The sequence below is a fragment of the Monodon monoceros genome, unplaced genomic scaffold (assembly GCF_005190385.1).
Source record: "Monodon monoceros isolate NGI ecotype Baffin Bay Population unplaced genomic scaffold, NGI_Narwhal_1 Super_Scaffold_20, whole genome shotgun sequence".
NCBI lineage: Eukaryota > Metazoa > Chordata > Mammalia > Artiodactyla > Monodontidae > Monodon > Monodon monoceros.
In genome coordinates, this window is record NW_021703777.1 from 30,049,627 (window position 1) to 30,067,996 (window position 18,370).

The 18,370-nt window shown below is 41.9% G+C and overlaps 1 protein-coding gene across 7 annotated transcripts in view; it reads right to left on the reverse strand.

Moving 5' to 3' along the window:
• Window positions 1-18,370, reverse strand: part of SH3D19 (SH3 domain containing 19) — a 177,629-nt gene that overhangs the window by 50,980 nt on the left and 108,279 nt on the right. For 3 of the 7 annotated variants that reach the window (XM_029234663.1, XM_029234662.1, XM_029234659.1), the window contains exons 3-7: window positions 14,335-14,375; window positions 8,210-8,252; window positions 5,789-5,927; window positions 5,499-5,661; window positions 3,241-4,272 (exon numbers count right to left, since the gene is read on the reverse strand). In XM_029234663.1, the coding sequence (XP_029090496.1) occupies window positions 3,241-4,272; window positions 5,499-5,661; window positions 5,789-5,927; window positions 8,210-8,252; window positions 14,335-14,375 (1,418 nt within the window). Of the gene's footprint in view, window positions 1-3,240; window positions 4,273-5,498; window positions 5,662-5,788; window positions 5,928-8,209; window positions 8,253-9,635; window positions 9,948-14,334; window positions 14,376-18,370 lie in introns of those variants that run through there. The other 4 variants (XM_029234664.1, XM_029234661.1, XM_029234660.1 and 1 more) reach the window with 4 other exon arrangements.

Here is an 18,370-nt window from a genome sequence, read left to right on the forward strand (position 1 = left end):
ACGATTAAGCAAGGTTTCACCAAGAGACCATAACCCTTTATCTACAAGACAATTCTATTAATACACCATCAAAAAGTCACAAAGCCTTAGAGCATGGGGAATATAGTCAGTAATACTGTAATAACTTTGTATGATGGCAGATGGTAACTAGACTTATGGTGATCCTCTTGAAATGTCAACTCACTAGGCTGTGCACATGGAACTAACATAGTGCTGTATGTCAATTATACATAGTGCTGTATGTCAATTATACTTCAATTAAAAAAATGTGTAGCTCCCCCACCCCAAAAAAGTCACAAAGCCCCAGTCAGTAAACAAACAAAAATTCCCTCTACATTTTGAGGAATTCAGAGGTGATCTTGAAGGCCTCTGGAGGGCAATAAGCAAGGAAGCAACAAGGTTCCAATGTACACTCTAGAAAAATCCGTTGGGTAACCATGATATGATGATGGATTTGAGGCAGAAGCAGAGGCTCAAGTTAGGAGGCTACTGCAGGAATCTGGGCCTAAAGATTAGAAAAGTGGGCCAGTAGCAGGAGTGATGGAAACTAGAGGAAAATTTAAGAACTATTCAGAAAATAAAACCAGCAGGACCTGACCACTAACTGGATGTGAAGGACAAGAAGTAAGAATAATGACTACCACTTATTGAGCACATACCATGTTTCAGACAATGTGATAAGGCTTTCCTCCATAATCCTATTTAACACTTGCAATGCCTCCAGGAGGAGTATTATTATCGTGTTTTACAGATGAGGAAACTGAGGCATTGTGGAGTTAAGTAAATTGCCCAAGGTCACATAGCATTTAAGCGGTAGACTCCGACCTGCCTGACTCTAAGTCCAAACAACTAGTCACTGTGTGTGTCAGGTAGGAAGGCTCAAGGATGATGGATAGGATCCTTTGTGGGGGCTGGTGTGTGATGGTGTCACTAGGACCGGAGCAGAATACAGGAAGAGAAGCAGGTTTAAAAAGAAGACAGAGTGGACTTCCCTGGTGGCGCAGTGGTTAAGAATCTGCCTGCCAATGCAGGGGACACGGGTTAGAGCCCTGGTCCGGCTCTCACATGCCATGGAGCAGCTAAGCCCGTGTGCCACAACTACCGAGCCTGTACTCTACAGCCCGCGAGCCACAACTACTGAAGCCCGCGCACCTAGAGCCCGTGCTCTGCAACAAGAGAAGCCAGTGCGATGAGAAGCCCACGCACCGCAACGAAGAATAGCCCCCGCTCGCAGCAACTAGAGAAAGCCAGTGCGCAGCAACAGAGACCCAACGCAGACAAAAATAAATAAAATAAATAAATAAATTTATAAAATTTTAAAAAAAAGAAGACAGAGTGTTCAGTTCAGGATAACTCCACAGGTAAGAGCAATGGTTAAAGTCAGGTGGGGCAAGCAAATTAGACCTTTTGCTGAAAGACTGCCTCAGTAATTAAACATTGTGCAAGGAAGTGGTAGAAATCAAGAAACAGAAAAGGCTGAGTAGGAAGCACGACTGTATTCATGCTGATGCATACTGCTGACCTTCCTTTTTGAAGATGACTGTAATTATCTGCTTGATGACACAGAATAAATTCTCAGCAATTATTAACCAAGTTGCCGTTCCCACAGAACCTAGCAGCTTCTACAGAAGGTGGTTATTATTTTGGCTTGTACTGTTTCCACCCCTGAACTGCTGCTGGATCTACCCCTCCCTGTCCTACTCTGAACCCTGTTAACACCAAAAAGGTTTAAATAAGAAAATGGTATAACAAAAACTTGAAAAGTTTTTAATGTGTTGCCTGGTTTGAGGATTCGTGAAAATGCTGAGCACCCACATGATGGAGTGAAAATTTAACTAGACTTAGAAAAGACGGACTTTGAATCCTGCTTTGGAAAACCGAGTAATTACCCTTTGATCTCTCTCAGTCTCATTTTCTTCATCTGCAAACTGAGGCCAATGATGCCTTGTAAAGGGTTAGGGTAAGTATTAAATTAAATAATGTACGTCTGGGCATCTAGCAGAGGGTTTGGAGCTAGGCAGAAGTTCAATATATCCTCACGTTTTTCTTTCCACTCCTTATGGACAAGAGGCATGCTGTAGCCAGTTACAATGTTGTGTGCATGATAAATATTTAATAAATAGGTGGTTGTTATCATTTCAAATATGCCTGTACTTAGCAGAATTTGGTTCTGAATCACAGAGCTTATATCATTTTGATGCATGTTAAACATTTAGAAGACGACAGCTAACCTTTTGAAAATACTATTACGCTTACACGTTCATAAATTCTGCCCAAGTAAGTAAACAGCAGTGAAAGGAATCTTAGCAATGACAAGTACAGCAGTTTAGTTTGACAAATCAAAGATCAGCTTTACCATCACACTCTCCACTTGAACAGTGTGAGGAAAGAAAACATACTCTCTGCCTCTTGGGGAATCTAATTGTCCCGATCTTGGCAGGAAGCTTACAACTGTTGTAGTTTATTTACAAAACTTTCCATTCCCAAGGGAAGGTGTTCTGTGAAGATGACGGAACAACATTCTGCAACATATGGCCGGGTTTACTGCTCTTGCCAGAGTCCTCCGCAGGGCTGGCCCCTTTCCCGGCACTCCCGTGGGGCTGGCTCCATCTGAGGAGCCCTTCTGGGGCATGACTTCCCCACTCTGAGAAGTTTCCCTCTCTTCCTCCTAATGCTTGAACCTCCACCTGCCCGAGGAGGGAGCCGGCCTCTCATCTAGTTAAGTCCCTGGTCCCCGTCTGCTTATTTCTGGCTCATGTGAGAGTAATCAACACGTGTGCCTCCCTCTTTCTCCATCACCATCTCCCCATCCCAGATTTTCCCTTCGCTCTCTGATTCCATCTCCCACCCGGCTCCTTGTTTCTTTTTTTTTTTTTCTGTATGTGGGCCTCTCACTGCTGTGGCCTCTCCCGTTGCGGAGCACAGGCTCCGGACGCACAGGCTCAGCGGCCATGGCTCACGGGCCCAGCCGCTCCGCGGCATGTGGGATCTTCCCAGACCGGGGCACGAACCCGTGTCCCCTGCATCGGCAGGCGGGCTCTCAACCACTGCACCACCAGGGAAGCCCCGGCTCCTTGTTTCTTAATCTCGCTGTGTTTCTCCCTGTCTCTACACATCCACACACACACACATGCACGTCCACGCGTCAATAACTTATGTGCCAGAAACGAAAACAGTAAGTGCCATTTGAGATACCCTATGATGAATTTAGATTGCCCTCCACTTCTGAGTTTTACTCACCCAGAACCATCTCTGAATCAATAGAGTCTTCAGCCAGGTTCCCAGATGGGGCGGGTAAAACCTCATCGTCAAAGCTGATGAGGTCGATGTCCCCCGGAGGCTTGCTTTGCAGAACCGGGACTGGGGGGCTGGCCGGGGGTCCTTCTCCCAGGGACCTGAACGCTTTGGCTTGTGACGCCACGGAGAGTCGGGGAGGCACAGTGATGGGTTTCAGCAAAGCCGCAGGGTAGGGGGGCGTTTCTGAGGCCGCAGGGTAGGAGGCCGCTCCTGCAGAAGCTGATTTCTTGGGCAGCAAAGGCCGAGGAGCCGGAGTCGGGGCTTTCTTCCCACTGGCGGGGCTCTCGGCCATGGACCCTCCTCCCAGACTCTCGGGATTAACACTTCGTATGAGGCCAGGATTCGGTTTCTTTGGCAATTCGGGTTTGGTTGCAGGGACGCTCCCTGCTTCTTGCGGTGGAGAGTGTGGGGTGAGGCCTTCCCTAGAGGACCCCCGGAGTCTGTTTGTGGTCCAGGAGTCCCAGCCTCCAGAGGCTCTGTCAGCTGCCGGTTTGGGAGCCACAGAGGGTTTCCCTGAGGCAGGAGCAGGCCTCGGGGGGACTGTGCGGGGGGCAATTTCTGGCTTCTTGGGCAGTCCCACGCTTTCCGCATTTGTCTGACCCCCAAGTGCTTTGATCCTGGAAACGACGGTATTTGGGCTCCGTTCTGCGTTCATAATGTTCATCACTGCCTGACTGTCCGAGTGGCCGGTATCGTCCCACAGGGGCTGGGGCCGGCTCGGGGTTGCCTCCTCTGGCGTGGCCGCTGGGCTGCTTTTCTGGGGATCCTGCTCTTTAACGTGAGGCTCTCTGGCCACTGGTCTGAGGTTGCTTTTTGATCTTGGTTTGGGCACTGGACATCTTGTAGCACTGGAGTTTTCTGGACAACTCTGTTCTTCAGAAATATCAAAGACTATTAAAGGCGTCTCGTCTGTCGGAGGATCGCTGGCTGAGGCTGCTGGGGAAGGCAGGAGAGGTTTCAGAGGTGCCGGCAGTGCTGACAAGACCAAAACGAACAGAAGCTGCCATGTTATAATTTCAAAGAAAAAGGATACACAGAGTTTAAAAATATACATGTAGACTATCAAGAGATTTTGGTTTCCTTCCTTAGGAAAAAGTAATTCTAAAATCAATGGAGAGATGTTTATATTCAGCTTCCTGTAGGAGGGTTCTTCACATTATATTTATTCACATAAAAATATTCATTATATAATATTTTATTTTTATTTATTTTTTTGTCACACTGTGCAGCATACACGATCTTAGTTCCCCGGCTAGGGATGGAACCCGTGCTTCCATTGCAGTGGAAATGCAGAGTCTTAAGCACTGGACCACTAGGGAAGTCCCTATATAATATTTTAAAACACCATTACATTCCTGATTCTCAGTAGACTTATCAATGACCATTTCTCTCTTGTCAAAATTCCCAAAATTCTTGCTTTACTTTTCCAAAGTAACTTACTCTCATTTGTTATCTTAATAGAATGCTTTTTAAAAGCCTAACGGGACAACCACTTCTAGCACCCTATCAAGTTAAGTGCTAAATATAACAGCTTTCTCAATGGGAATAAAGGGCATCAGCAGTAATGCCAACCATGAGTTAAAAGGATGATGTTTTGGGGACTTCCCTGGTGGCGCAGTTGTTAAGAGTCTGCCTGCCAATGCAGGGAACACGGATTCGAGCCCTGGTCCAGGAAAATCCCACATGCCGTGGAGCAACTAAGCCCATGTGCCACAACTACTGAACCTGTGCTCTAGAGCCCGCGAGCCACAACTACTGAGCTCACATGCCACAACTACTGAGCCCGCGCACCTAGAGTCCGTGCTCCGCAACAAGAGAAGCCACCGCAATGAGAAGCCCGCGCACCGCAATGAAGAGTAGCCCCTGCTCGCCACAACTAGAGAAAGCCCGCATGCAGCAACGAAGACCCAACGCAGCCAAAAATAAAATAAAATAAAGAAATTTAAAAAAATAATAAAAAAAGATGATGTTTTTGTGATATGAACTAGGGTGAACCCCAGAGATTGGGGCTGCGGCTTGTGAGGATGAAGAATGGCCTATTATAATAATCACAGCAAACCCAAATAAAGCAAGCACACAGTGATCACAACGACTGGGAAGCAGAGCTCAATGAATTATGCACAAATTGCAAATTATTTTAAAGGCTGGAGCCTACTGATTACTTCCCTAGAACTAGGTCAGAATTAGGGAAGACAAATTACTTGCATTACTTTGAGGCAGATGGTTGTCTATTTCTTCTGAAAAGTCAGTCTGAGTTGCTGAAGTAATAGTGTGCCTTGGAGTGGCAGCAGCATTATTATTATTTGTAGTGTTAACTTGAACTTGGTTGATTTCTTTTATGACTTGTTCATACGATGGTGGGAGCTGCAGAATGAAGGATGAAGATTTTAGACACCTATGGGTGACAGCCAAGGTGTTAACGGTCTCACTGTTCTTATCTTTGAACTTCATTAAAAATAAAATGCAGAGAGATAATGCGATGTTTACTCACCTCGGCAGGAACCAGCTCACTGGGCCTCCAAGGGCCTGCTGCGGAAGATGGGGGAAATGCCAGTCCTGGGGGTGGGGCTCCTGGAAACCACGAGGTCGGCCTCAGTGGCTCAGCTGCCACAATGGTGATCTCTGGGCGCCTAGCAGACAGAAGCCTCAGTGAGATTTTACAGCTTGGTAACAAGCTATCGTCTATTCGTAAATGTTCAAAGATTCATGAAAATAACTACCACCCAAGAAAGTGACATAAGAACTGCCATAGTCACAGAAATGACCTGTCTGACCTGCACTTTTTCTAACAGTACACCGAGGCAGGCTTCGAGGGAGCACGTGACAGCCATCCTCCATGACACTGGCCTCAGAGAGTTAGAGATGTACCCTGAGTACACTTCGCTCTGCCCTGGCTGGTAAGAATGAGGACCAAGACCCATACAACCTCTTCAACCCAGGGCTCTGCTATCTAGCCTATGGCACAAACATAGGGTATCATAAGACAGAAAAATGCACTGGTTGAATGGAAATGTTTTAGTTTTCCGTTATAAAGTACATACTCTGAAATGATACTATGTATTAGAAGAACAGCGCCCTCCTCCTCACTCTACCTCTCCCCCATTCAGAATGATCTTTTCCCCCATTCAGAATGATCTTTAAGTGTTTAGAGTTTACTTGTTCACTTCTAGACCCTGATGTGTGTGTCTGGGTTCCTGGTCAGTTTGTATAGGAATCTGATGCTTAATCTTCAATACTTGGAGCCCCAGTGATTTAGGTGTGGCTTCTTTCATCATTTTCTTAACCTGATTCTACGGTCTCATGTTTACACTTTACCTTCAACCTGATTTCCGAACAAATACCAACTGCGTGACTCTGAGCAAATCAGTCAACCTCTCTGAGCCTCACTTTTCTCATCTAACAAATAGGTATGATGATACCTCCTCTGCCTTTCTCTAGAACTCTATGGAAAATAAAAATAAAAAGCACCGCCATTATAAAAACTGTATACGTACACACACTCTCATGCTAGCCTGTGAATCAGGAGAAACTGCCCATTGATTAAATGAATTGCATTACCTAAGAACCTCTACTTATAGCTTTTAAAAATTTAAATAACAAGGATTATTTATTAGCACAAATAACTGAAATAAGAACACATATATTCAACATGAGAAAAATGATTAAACAAAGAATATGATCACCTCACAGACAAATATTATTTAAACACAAACAGTCATATATTAAAAGAGGCTGGATTGACAAAGGGAAATATAAGATCTAATTATAGAGAAAAATGAGATTCTGAGATGTATGTACAGAATCTTGTTACCTATCTTCATAATCTGGAATGTACTATTCAAAGCTATTAATTGTTGCTGTCTTTATGTAGGAGCGTGAATACGCTGTGCTTTATTCTTTATATTTTTATTAGTTTTCCAATATTTTCTGTAATGAGCATGTATTATACTCAGAGTTAGAAAAAGCGGTTCACAAATTGCATTTAGCCAATCCCCTCTTCGACATTATGCTAAGTGTGCCACAGTGAACTTACTTTCACTTCCCTGTGTGGAATCCAAATGAGTCATTCCAATTGTTATATAGCTTTTATCTAACTAGATAATGAATTACTAGTTAATAAATGTTAACCACTATACACGCATTAACCCTTATGACAACCCTATGAGGTAAGTATGATTAGCGCCATTTTAAAGGTGGGGATATAGAAGCTAAGAAAGGTTAAGGAGCTTCCCAAGGTCACATGGTGAGAAACGAAGTCAGGATTTGAACTTGGCTATGTCTGACTATAAACTCCTTGCTCTTCATTAGTCAACACAATACTTTAAGAAATCTGACAGCAGGGACCATAAATCTATCTTTCTATTTATCCACCTGTCCACACTTCCATCCATCCTATCATCTGTCTGTCTATTGGCCCTTCCTTCTATCTATCCAGTGACCCACTCCTCCCTGCTCCCCTCCATCCCTCCCTCCCACCAGCCATCTAGCCATTTTTATTCATTCAGCTATCCACCTAGTCTGCCTGACTCTTTTCCTTTCTTTATCCTTCCTTTATTCAATTTTCTATGCTGTCATCAGTTCATTCATCCATGTGACATTTACTAAGTAGCTATGAGGTACAAAGCATTTCTTTGAAGTAGTTACTACAATGCTTCCCATAGAGCAGTTGCTTAATAAACATTTTTAGATTGGCTTCAGTAAATAATTACTGTCAAAAGAAGATTTTCAGGCTTGTACTGCTTCTTCTCTCAAGCGCAATCATCATTCAAACTTACAGATTAATTCAGAAAACGTACTGATGAGGCTGTAATACACTCCTTATGAGAGAGAAATATTTAACTTGCTAACTGATGACATACTATTACTTCATAATTAGCAGAATCTATGTTCTCTATTATAAATATAACCATACCTCCTATCTCGATGAAGCTCACTCTGAATAGAAGTCCGAGAAGCTATAAAAGAAAGAATACAGTGATAAAGTACAAAATTCGTATATTCAATAAAGGTTTAAATTTTTATAGGATATATTATTGGAAAAAGTTAGCTTATATTTGACATCAGAGAGAATGCATGAATTTTAACATCCATAGTAGAAAAGCAAATCAAAACAATCTTTTCATATGGCATAAAGTTAATTATAGTTATATATCTGAATTGCATAAGAAAATATAGATTTCAAAAACTCCTCAAAGCACATTCCGTGGTTCTGAAAAATAATTTGTAGAATGAACAGAGAAAAGACGACAGCTACTAAATAGAAATTGCATGGTAAGAGCATTATGATGACATGAAATAACAATGGGCAGAAAAAATTTTAAATATCTATTCTAATCCATATTACTACACTTTTGTAATGTTTGTTTATAACTCTATTGTAAAGAGAGTGGAAGTGGTCAAATTTCCATCTATTTTCTAATTTTTCTGGAGTTTTACAAGCCTTAAGTTGTTTTATTACTTACATTGAGATAATAATAATACATGCAAAAAGTGTTCAAAGCACTTTTATAAAAATGTTTATAGTAGATAGTATTATTGTATTTGCAGCACTAACTTTTCCCTTAAACCTCAAACTCAAAAAGCTAGATGGTTTTTTCCAAATTTTATTTTAAAATTAAATTATGTCTTAACCAGATGACCTGGAAAATGTGTCACATATGGGATCACATATTACACACATGTGTAATAGAGAATAGTATTTCTATTTTAAGGAGCACATTTAAAAGATACCTTTCAAAAAAAATCTTCAAATACTATACTGTAAAAATTTGTGGACAAAGGGGAATTTGTTTCAGACATAAACTACTTCTACTTTCCTATGTCTCCAATACTCTACTTTTTCAATTCTTCTGACTTGAAAAGGTTGAAGGTATGAATCTTTTCTTTCTTCCTCCTATTAAGTTCTGGTTCTCTCTGAACAAGGAGGATGCCAAAGCTGGAAGGCAGGGGTGAAGACGGGAGGTGGGGATGAAATTTAGGCTGGGGTTGGAGCTGTGACAGCAAAACCTACGTGGGGTTAGCAAAGCAAACCTGACATCTGAAACCATAACCCTTGGATCTAGAGTTGGAGGATGTTCTGTACTCATACCATCAACTGGTATGATGGACTAGTACATTTCTATCAAGAGTTAACCAACTTAAGGTGCATTTTCTCTACTGGAATAAAGGAGGACTGAGAGGCTAAAGCTCTGAGTGGCAGGTCTGATTTGTAAGAACGGTTTCATTAAGTCAGAGGCTCACCGAGTGTGCTAAAATCCCATCACCACCATCACTAAAGCCAGAATCAGCAGACACAGCACTTTTAAAAGACACCATGTTATTTATCGTCACAAACATACCTCGTCCACGGGGCATTTTTGCTGTGCACTATTCATGAGTGCTAAGGGAAAAAAAGATGGGGTTACAGAAGAGGAAAGGGAGAAAAAAGAGTGAATGCAGTTGCCTAAGCTCTAAAAAGAATAAGCAGCAAAACTGTCTTGTCATGCCACTGTTTCTACCCACCTCTGTGCTTCGATGGAAAAGTTGATGAGCCATAGTTTCAGAGAGTAAAGAAATATGTTGCAGGCAAAGATATATCTGTACAGACCAGGATATCCACACATATAACCACGGTAAAAAAAAAAAAAAAAAAACTTCCTACAGTTTTTAGTAACAGTGCAAAAAAAAAAAAATCTAAAAATCATTCTGCAAAATCGATTTGCTACTTCAACAGGGATCAATTTTAAAGTATGAATAGTACTCAAAAGGTAATTCAGTAGTCAGTTTACATCTTTCAAATCAGTGGCCTTCCACTTGATTCTGCCCCTTCACCCCAGCGGTCATTAGTAACAGCACCCCAACCCCCGGCTGGCACAGTGGTATTCCTGCACTGCATGCAGCAGGATGAGGGGAGAGAAGGGCTCCCGATCATGCTTACAGACCTCCTCCACACTTTTGGAGAAACACTTGCTCTCCCCTCTCCTGCTCTGATTTTTTTTTTTTTCCTCATATTCACTCATCTTTGAAATCTCTTTTTTCTCTTGATTCTTACAGAATGACTAGCACTTTTTGTCAGTTTTGAACAAGTGTAGTAGCTAGAAACACTTTAGATTTTCATGGCAGATTTTCATGTAGTGCCTCACATTCTTCCTGCTACTCTCTCAACCATCTGCTTAATCTCATTCTCACTTTCCCAGATTAAACAGATTTGATGTGGTTGTTACCAGGAGACTCAAATTTGCCCCCAGGGCCCACACAGAACATGTTCCTTTTAAACCCTGCCACACAAGGCCAGTCTTCCATGCATTTTGGATTAAGGCCGCAGAATAAAGGCAGGCTTTTCAGTCAAAGTTATATCATTTTACAGAATTATTTTCAAACTTTTCTAGTTCATATGGCTAAATTCTAAGTACAGGGCAAATTCATATTCAGCTGTTTATAAAAGACTGAGATTTGGATTTGCATTATTAGCACTAATAAAGAATTCTCCTAAGTTTCCACAGGATCATAAGCCTGGAGGGACCCCCCCTTTTTTTTTTTTTTAGTAAATTTCTGCTTTTAAAAAATTTTATTTATTTATTTATTTTTGGCTGTGTTGGGTCTTCATTGCTGTGCGCAGGCTTTCTCTAGTTGCGGTGAGCAGGGTCTACTCTTTGTTGCGGTGCGCGGGCTTCTCATTGCGGTGGCTTCTCTTGTTGCAGAGCATGGGCTCTAGGGGTTTGGGCTTCAGTAGTTGTGGCACGCGGGCTCAGTAGTTGTGGCAGGAGGGCTCAGTAGTTGCAGCTCGCGGTCTCTAGAGCGCAGGCTCAGTAGTTGTGGTGCACGGGCTTAGTCGCTCCACAGCATGTGGGATCTTCCTGGATCAGGGCTCAAACCTGTGTCCCCTGAATTGGCAGGTGGATTTCCAACCACTGTGCCACCAGGGTTGGAGGCACCCTTAATGATCATCCTACTCCAACCTTACAGATGAGGAGACTGAGATCAGAGAGGGTCAATGAATTATCCTACCTCACACAGCTCATTATGGGAAGGGCTGGGAGCAGTTTGCTTCTTGAACTAAACTCTTTGTGGAGCCAGGAGAGCTGGATGCTAATCCTAATTCTAAATAATTCAAAATTATCAATTAAATGATTGTCAGAAGAAAAAAACACAAAGAAGGATTATTATATTACAAGCATCCTTGCTCCAGTGCTACCTTACCAATGAAAATCACAATAATAAAAATAACTCACTAAGTACATTTGCTTGGGACAGGGTATAAACTAGAGGTGTTTGACATGATAACAGGAACACCCGAGGAGTGGAAAGCTCAAAATGGCCCTGGAGTCAGGAAGTCTAGGTTCACATCTCAGATTTACCTTGTGAGGCCATTTAATCTCCGAGACTCAGTATCCCTACCATCTGTAAAATGGGGTTAATGCCTACCACGCAGAGTGTTATTTTACAGTGTAAGTGAATAGTTCCTGATGCACAGAAAGCAATAAATACTAGTTAAGTCTGTGAATTTCAAAGAATAATTTTCTCTTAAAAAGTCAATGAAAGGAAAAGCACGAACTTCCAGAAACATCCACTTAGAACACTTTCAAGATCTTTGCCCAAAATATTTAGGGCTCCCAAGAAGGAACACAAAAAGAAGGATCTCAAGTCTTGATTGGATCCAGAATCATTATGAAAGAATTTAAAATACAACCAGTTAAGGAATATTACTTTAACAATGTGATAAAGTCTTTCTCCTTGCCAAGGATAGATGACTGAGTCTGGGATAGGAAAGCAAACATTTTAATGAGCTGGCTAAGGCAAAATTTGCTTACCACTTTTTCTTATAGAATGGGCAAAAAGGGAAAACATAGAGGGAATGACACAATTATTCTTCATTCTGTATTTACGTGGCAGCACCTGAGGATCTGTTTGGCCTTCTTGCCTAAACGTCAGGAATAAATACAACCAACACATATTTCTTCAGTGTATACAAAGTGAGTGACATATAAGAATTAAAAGATCACTGGGTTATTATTATTTTTAAAGACACCTCAAAGCAGGCGTTTTCCCTCTGTTTCATCTCCTCCTCCCTCCCTCTCTCCTAGGGCCCAGCTTCACTATTTCCTCTCTTCTCCTGCTCCAATCTGGTCTCACCCCTAGTTCCTCCCTCCCCAAGTCTCCAGGCTTCCTCCTCCTACACAGTGTATAAATGTGCCCAGATTTCCTCTCTGCTTGACCCTCCATCCTTCTCCTCCTGTTTACCACCATGGTTCATGAAAGAGTAGTCACTCAGCCGCCCCAACCTCACGAGCTCCATTCATTGTTGAAATGAAGTGTGGCTTCCAGCTTCAACGTTCTCCTGAACCTGCCCGCTCCAAGGTCACTGCTGAGCACCACACTCAACGGCCTATTCTCAGCTCCTGTCACCTCACCTGCTGCAGCATTAAGAGCTATTTGTGGTTCACTCATTCTCTTTGAAAACCTCTCCCGCCTTGACCTCTAACATATAGCTGTCTCCTAGTTTTTCTATTACTGGGATCATTCTTTTTCAGCTTTTTTTGGCCCACTCCTCCTTAGCTGCCTTCTCCTAAGCCTTGCAGGGCACCGGGGCCTCAGTGTAAGCAAGTGCCATGCTGGAGGATCTACGGGAAATCAGGAACGGATTACAATCCCCAACAAATCCCTTCTGAAACCCAAGAGGTAGGAAAGGTAAGAAGCCCGGGAACAAAGGCAGGGGCCAGCAGACAGGACTCGGTGAGAGGACCTCACGCCTCTCTGGCCCTGTGGAACCTTAAAGGCACAGCTTGATCTCTGACACCAATATTTCCTAAGATTCTGTCTTTTGTCACCTTCTCTATTCTTTTTTTTCTTTAATTTTTTTTTCCGCCTTCTCTATTCTCAACACTATCTCCTTAAATACTGAGCGACTTCCAAGGTTTTCCCTATAACCTTAATCACCCCAAATTATATCTTCAGCAAGAACATCTTGTCTAAATTCCAAACCCTACTTTCCTTTTTAAATTCCCTCCCTGCCCCATCTGCCCCTTTCTCCCCAAGGGCTCTAAGGCATATAAAGTTACCATGAATTTTTCATTTTCATATATGAATTCCCATCAATATCCACTGTGGCATTCCCACACCTTCATAATTCACCACCACCAACAAAAAATTAAATGTGGGAAAGCGTGGAATATCTTTCTGTGTTGCCACCTGACAACTTTTTCACTGCAATGGCTCAAATGCATGCTCTTCACACCTGTGGAGATCCTAAATTCATACTAAATATTATAACTTATATTTCTAGAAATAGGATACATTCTCCTCAGGGTGGTGACCTCAGCTCAAAGAATGCGAAGAACATTTAATATCCCTTTCTTATCTTTTAAAAAATAAAAACAGGTAATCCATGCGTTTTTTGGAAAAGGGACATTTGCAGAGCCTTTTATTAAAAAGAATGTTGAACTCCTGCACCAAAAGCAAGTTTTAAGGCTTTAACCAAGAAGTAAAGTCAGAAAGTATGAATGCGCCATTTTAGAGAGAATTCTGTTACGGCACTTCTAGCATGTATGTGGAAGTGTGAGCTGATCTCCATAAGCATTTATTTACAGAGTCAAATTAAAATACTGTGGAAGTAAATCAATAACAAAGGACAGGGTTTGATATTTTTGAAACCCATCAGATGTCTCTACCTATAGAAAATGGTTACATACAATTTATATTAGATCATTAGAAACCCATCAGATGTCTCTACCTATAGAAAATGGTTACATACAATTTATATTAGATCATATTATATATTAGATCATATATGACTACATAATATAGTTTTTGTTTTTTTTTTAACAGCTTAGTTCTCTAGAGAAAAATATTGTTCTGAGGAACTCGCTTATCAATAAACAGAAGTTGAAAAGAACGCTGAAAACCTAGCTGCTTGTCTGAAATGGTTTATTACTCCTCAGGAGAAACTACTCTTGTCAGATTCTTTGTAAGATTCATCAAATACAATCACTTGCTGAAAATCTAAATCATCATTCAAAATTATTGCAGAGGAAAATACAGAGCAGGAAGAAACAAACTTACATCTCTTGATTACTGCTCTAATGGATGACAAGGGTCCTTGGCTAGAAAAAGAAAGAAAGAAAAATTATTACACACTGATCAATCCTTTTAAAGAAGAATTACTTACAATGCCAGGTCATTTCTGGGACTCAAATGGCTCCAAGCAGCAAGTTTGATACATGAGTTACTGGTCTATCCTATTTAAGAAACATAAATTTTAAAACTTTTCAAATTGCCTTTGATATTTAAGATGCTTTATGGGAACTGACGAGGCTGGTGAGGTGTCTACAGCGTAAATAAAATTTTGCCTTAAGCTTGCTTTCATAGCTATCTACATACTGAGTCTTCCAGTGAACTTCTGGACACTACTTGAAATCAGGTAGAAATTACATGGTGCCCCAAAGAATTCTGACCCCCCCCATATCTCTTCTGTGTTTGAAATCAGAATTCTTGTCTTCTCATATCAGATCAAAATAGATCATTTTTAGAGTCAATTTGACCTCAGGACCAACAGCATTTCTTTCAAAGATTAGAATTAAAAGTATCACCACCTAAAAATAGAAGTCTTCTGCTTGCTTTGAGTTTTGTTCAGTAGCTGGTTGGTCCTGGCTACCCCAGACTATGTGACCTTGGGCGAGTCACAGAAGCCTTCTGTGCCTCACCTTACTCACTGGCCAAAACTCTCCAGCTGCAAAGGTTAGTGCTTCTAGTTTGTAAGGTTGTTGCTCATTTGTTTCTTGTCTTTATTCAAACCAGCTGGATTAATTATCTTTGGAGTCATTTAGAAAAAATATACAACCATGAACTTTTAATGATGTGATTTAGGGAAAAAAAACTTGTTTATAAATTTCTTTTTTCAGAATGCTTTTAAAAAAATGTATACTTATTTTTGAATTTGTGCTCTTTTATAGTTTATGCTTGTGGTAATCTGTATAAATCCTCTTGCCAGTTACTTAGGTAGATAAGATAAAACTTCAGGAAGATACAATGATATATCAGTTCATTTTATGGGAGGGATACTTTAAGAATATACTATTCTGACAGACAAGAAAAAAAAAAAGCTCCCGGAGGTCTCCAATATTATGAAGCTAGGATCGTAATATAAAAATACAAGTATTTTCAGCAATACTTATTTTTTTAAAAAAGGTTCTTGAAGTCTTTCTGTAAACAACTATTTTAAAAAAATTAGTATAAGGTAACACAGAAGAGGCAACAGCACTAAAATGCAAATAGGATGACTGAAGTTTTCAGAAGAAACTTCCTGGTGTAAAAGTGCAGAGACTGCATGTTAGTATTACATTGACTCAGGTACAGTAATTAAAAAGATTAGAAGCAGGGCTCAAAAAGCCAAAGTTTAGGGGACTTCCCTGGCGGTCCAGTGGTTAATACTCTGCGCTTCCACTCCAGGGGGCAAGGGTTTAATCCCTGGTCAGGGAACTAAGATCCCGCATGCCGTGTGGCAGGGTCCAAAAAAAAAAAAAAAAAATGCAAAGTTTCATGTATGTATCCAGGCAGGGTATAAGGGATGTTATTGAATGTCTCCACTGATCTGAAGGGATGTTACAACACTCTGTTACCTTTGTGAAGGAGAAAGGTATATTGACTAGGGTGGAACATGGTAGGGGTCATTTGGGTTGAACTGTTTCCTCCCTAAAAAAGATACGTTGAGGTCCCAACCCCTAGTACCTCAGAATGTGACCTTATTTGGAAATAAGGTCAATACAGATGTCATTACTATAGTGAAGATGAGGTCATACTGGAGTGGGGTGAGCCCCTAATTCCAATGTAACTGGTGTCATTAGAAGAAGACCATGTGAAGACACAGACGCAAAGGGAAGACGCCATGGAGGTGGGGAGACGGGGATGCAGCTGCAAGGCGAGGAACACCGAAGACACTGGCAGACCCCCAGAAGCTAAGAAGAGGCAAGGAAGGACCCCCTGCGGCTTTCAGAGGGAGCATGACCCCTCTGACGGGCTGGATTCCAAACTTCTAGACTCTAGAACTGTGAGACAATAAACTTCTGTTGTTATAAGTCACTCAGTTTATAGTATTGTTAGGGCAGCTCTAGGAAACTAATACAGGGTGGCCTTCAGGGGTGCTGAGTAGGTGTGATAATTCGTGGCGCTGTACACTTTGTGTATTTTTCTGTATGTTATACTTTAATAAAAAGTTGTGTGTCGGGGGTGGAAACTTTGGCACAAAATAGAATTTTGACTGAGGTCAGCTCAGGTTCTACAATTCAAGACTTGCAGCATCATGTTCAGGCTAGATCTAAAAACCAACCAACCAAACAACCATCTTATGTCTAAAACAACATTTTCCAAGCTCTAAAGTTCTCCTTTAGAGGTTGACAGGTTTTGTGGAAGGGAGAATTAGAAAGAAGGCCAGTGGTCCAACACATCTCTATGGGAAGCAGTTTTGGGAGATGCTGGAGTAGCCTCCAGGCTGTGCAGTGCATACAATGTCTGTATCTCAAACGTAGCTGTAGGTGCAAAATCTGGGGTTTTGAAGATGCGCCTTTATCTCCATCTTTCTGCAGAGCCCAGACTGCAGTGGAAGGTACCACTCAATAGTCTTAAGAGAAGACCTCAGAGGAATCCTCCCTCAGCACGAGCTCAGGCTCATGTCTCAGCTGGGAACATCCAGGCAGGATGGCCACCACGGGACAGTAGACACGGGCACATGACCCCTGGTCAGAGGAGGGGGCAGCAGAGCCTGTTCTGGGTCCAACTGCCCATATTCACTTTTGGTGCCTCTGCCTGTCAGCTGGTGTGACTTTGTGCAAATTAAATTACTTAGCTTCTCCAAGGCCCCTCGTTTCCTCACGTATAAAATCAAGAATAACTCAACTCCCGCATGAGGTCATTGTGAACAGTAAGAGAGAGAATCCATTAAAGCATTTGACACAGTGCCTGGAACAAAGTGTGTGTTCGTTCAATAAACGCGAGCTGCTATTAGCATGATTCATGTTTGTTCACAATCTTTAGGGCCATCACAACACATCTGACAACACATACAACCCTTGACAGGGTCTCACTTTGGGGTCTGATATCATACAGATAGTAGGCCTAACAGTTTATGTTTTTAAGAGATTTTTTTTCTTTGAGATTCACTTGCTCTCCTCTGGTTTCTGCTGTTCAGACAGAACCTGAGCCCAGGCCCCTCCATGACAAAACACAGGACTGTGAAACTGCATCTTTACTCCATTCTAATTTTATAAGCCCACGTCCTGGCGCCTGGCAGAGCTGACCCAGATCTTTTGCCTTCTGCTCTTCAAGCACTGCTGCCCTATTATCAGGTGCCCTTGTTCTTGGTGCGGCAGATAAACCCACTACAGAGTATGAGTCAAAGAACCTTCCAAGGGAAACGAGGGCTTGGGGAAATGGCTTTCGATCCTGAGGAGGAGAACCAAAAGTTGCAGTCAAGACAGAACTGTCTCAGGTGTGACTGCTGATGCTGATTTGTCTTCCTCCAGGACTCTGGGGTCCCCAGCTGTTCACGGTCCCCTTCTATCTTTTCTTCCCACTTTCTCCCAATAGCCCTTCCCAGGTTGTGCTGTAGGATCACTCTCTCCCACTGTTTTTGCATAGAACCTTGCTTAGTTGTTAAGAAAGTGTCTTTAACAAAGAAAATTGCATTAAAAAAAGTTTCTCAACATAATGAAATGAGATTTCAGCAATGAAGATGACGATGAGAACAGCTTATTATTACGTGTGCCAAACACACGATCCATTTTGAAAATGAGGAGGAAACTGAGGCTTAGAGGTTAGGGCTGCAGTCACACAGCTGGTGAGTGGCAGAGCCAGATGTGGATTCACTAGTGTCTGATTATAATCCAAAAGTCTACAATTCAGGCTTGGGTGGATGGGTGTTAAGTTTCTGAATGTTCCACTGTTCCACAAAGTTCAATATGTAAGCAAATCGCCCCTAGGCATAAAGCTGGCCCCCAAAATTTCACATTGAAGTTTCATCCAGACTCTGCAGATGACAGGAAAGAACAAAATAAAAGTTGCTAAGTATGACACTGTAATGTTGTCAACAACAAACACAATGGTT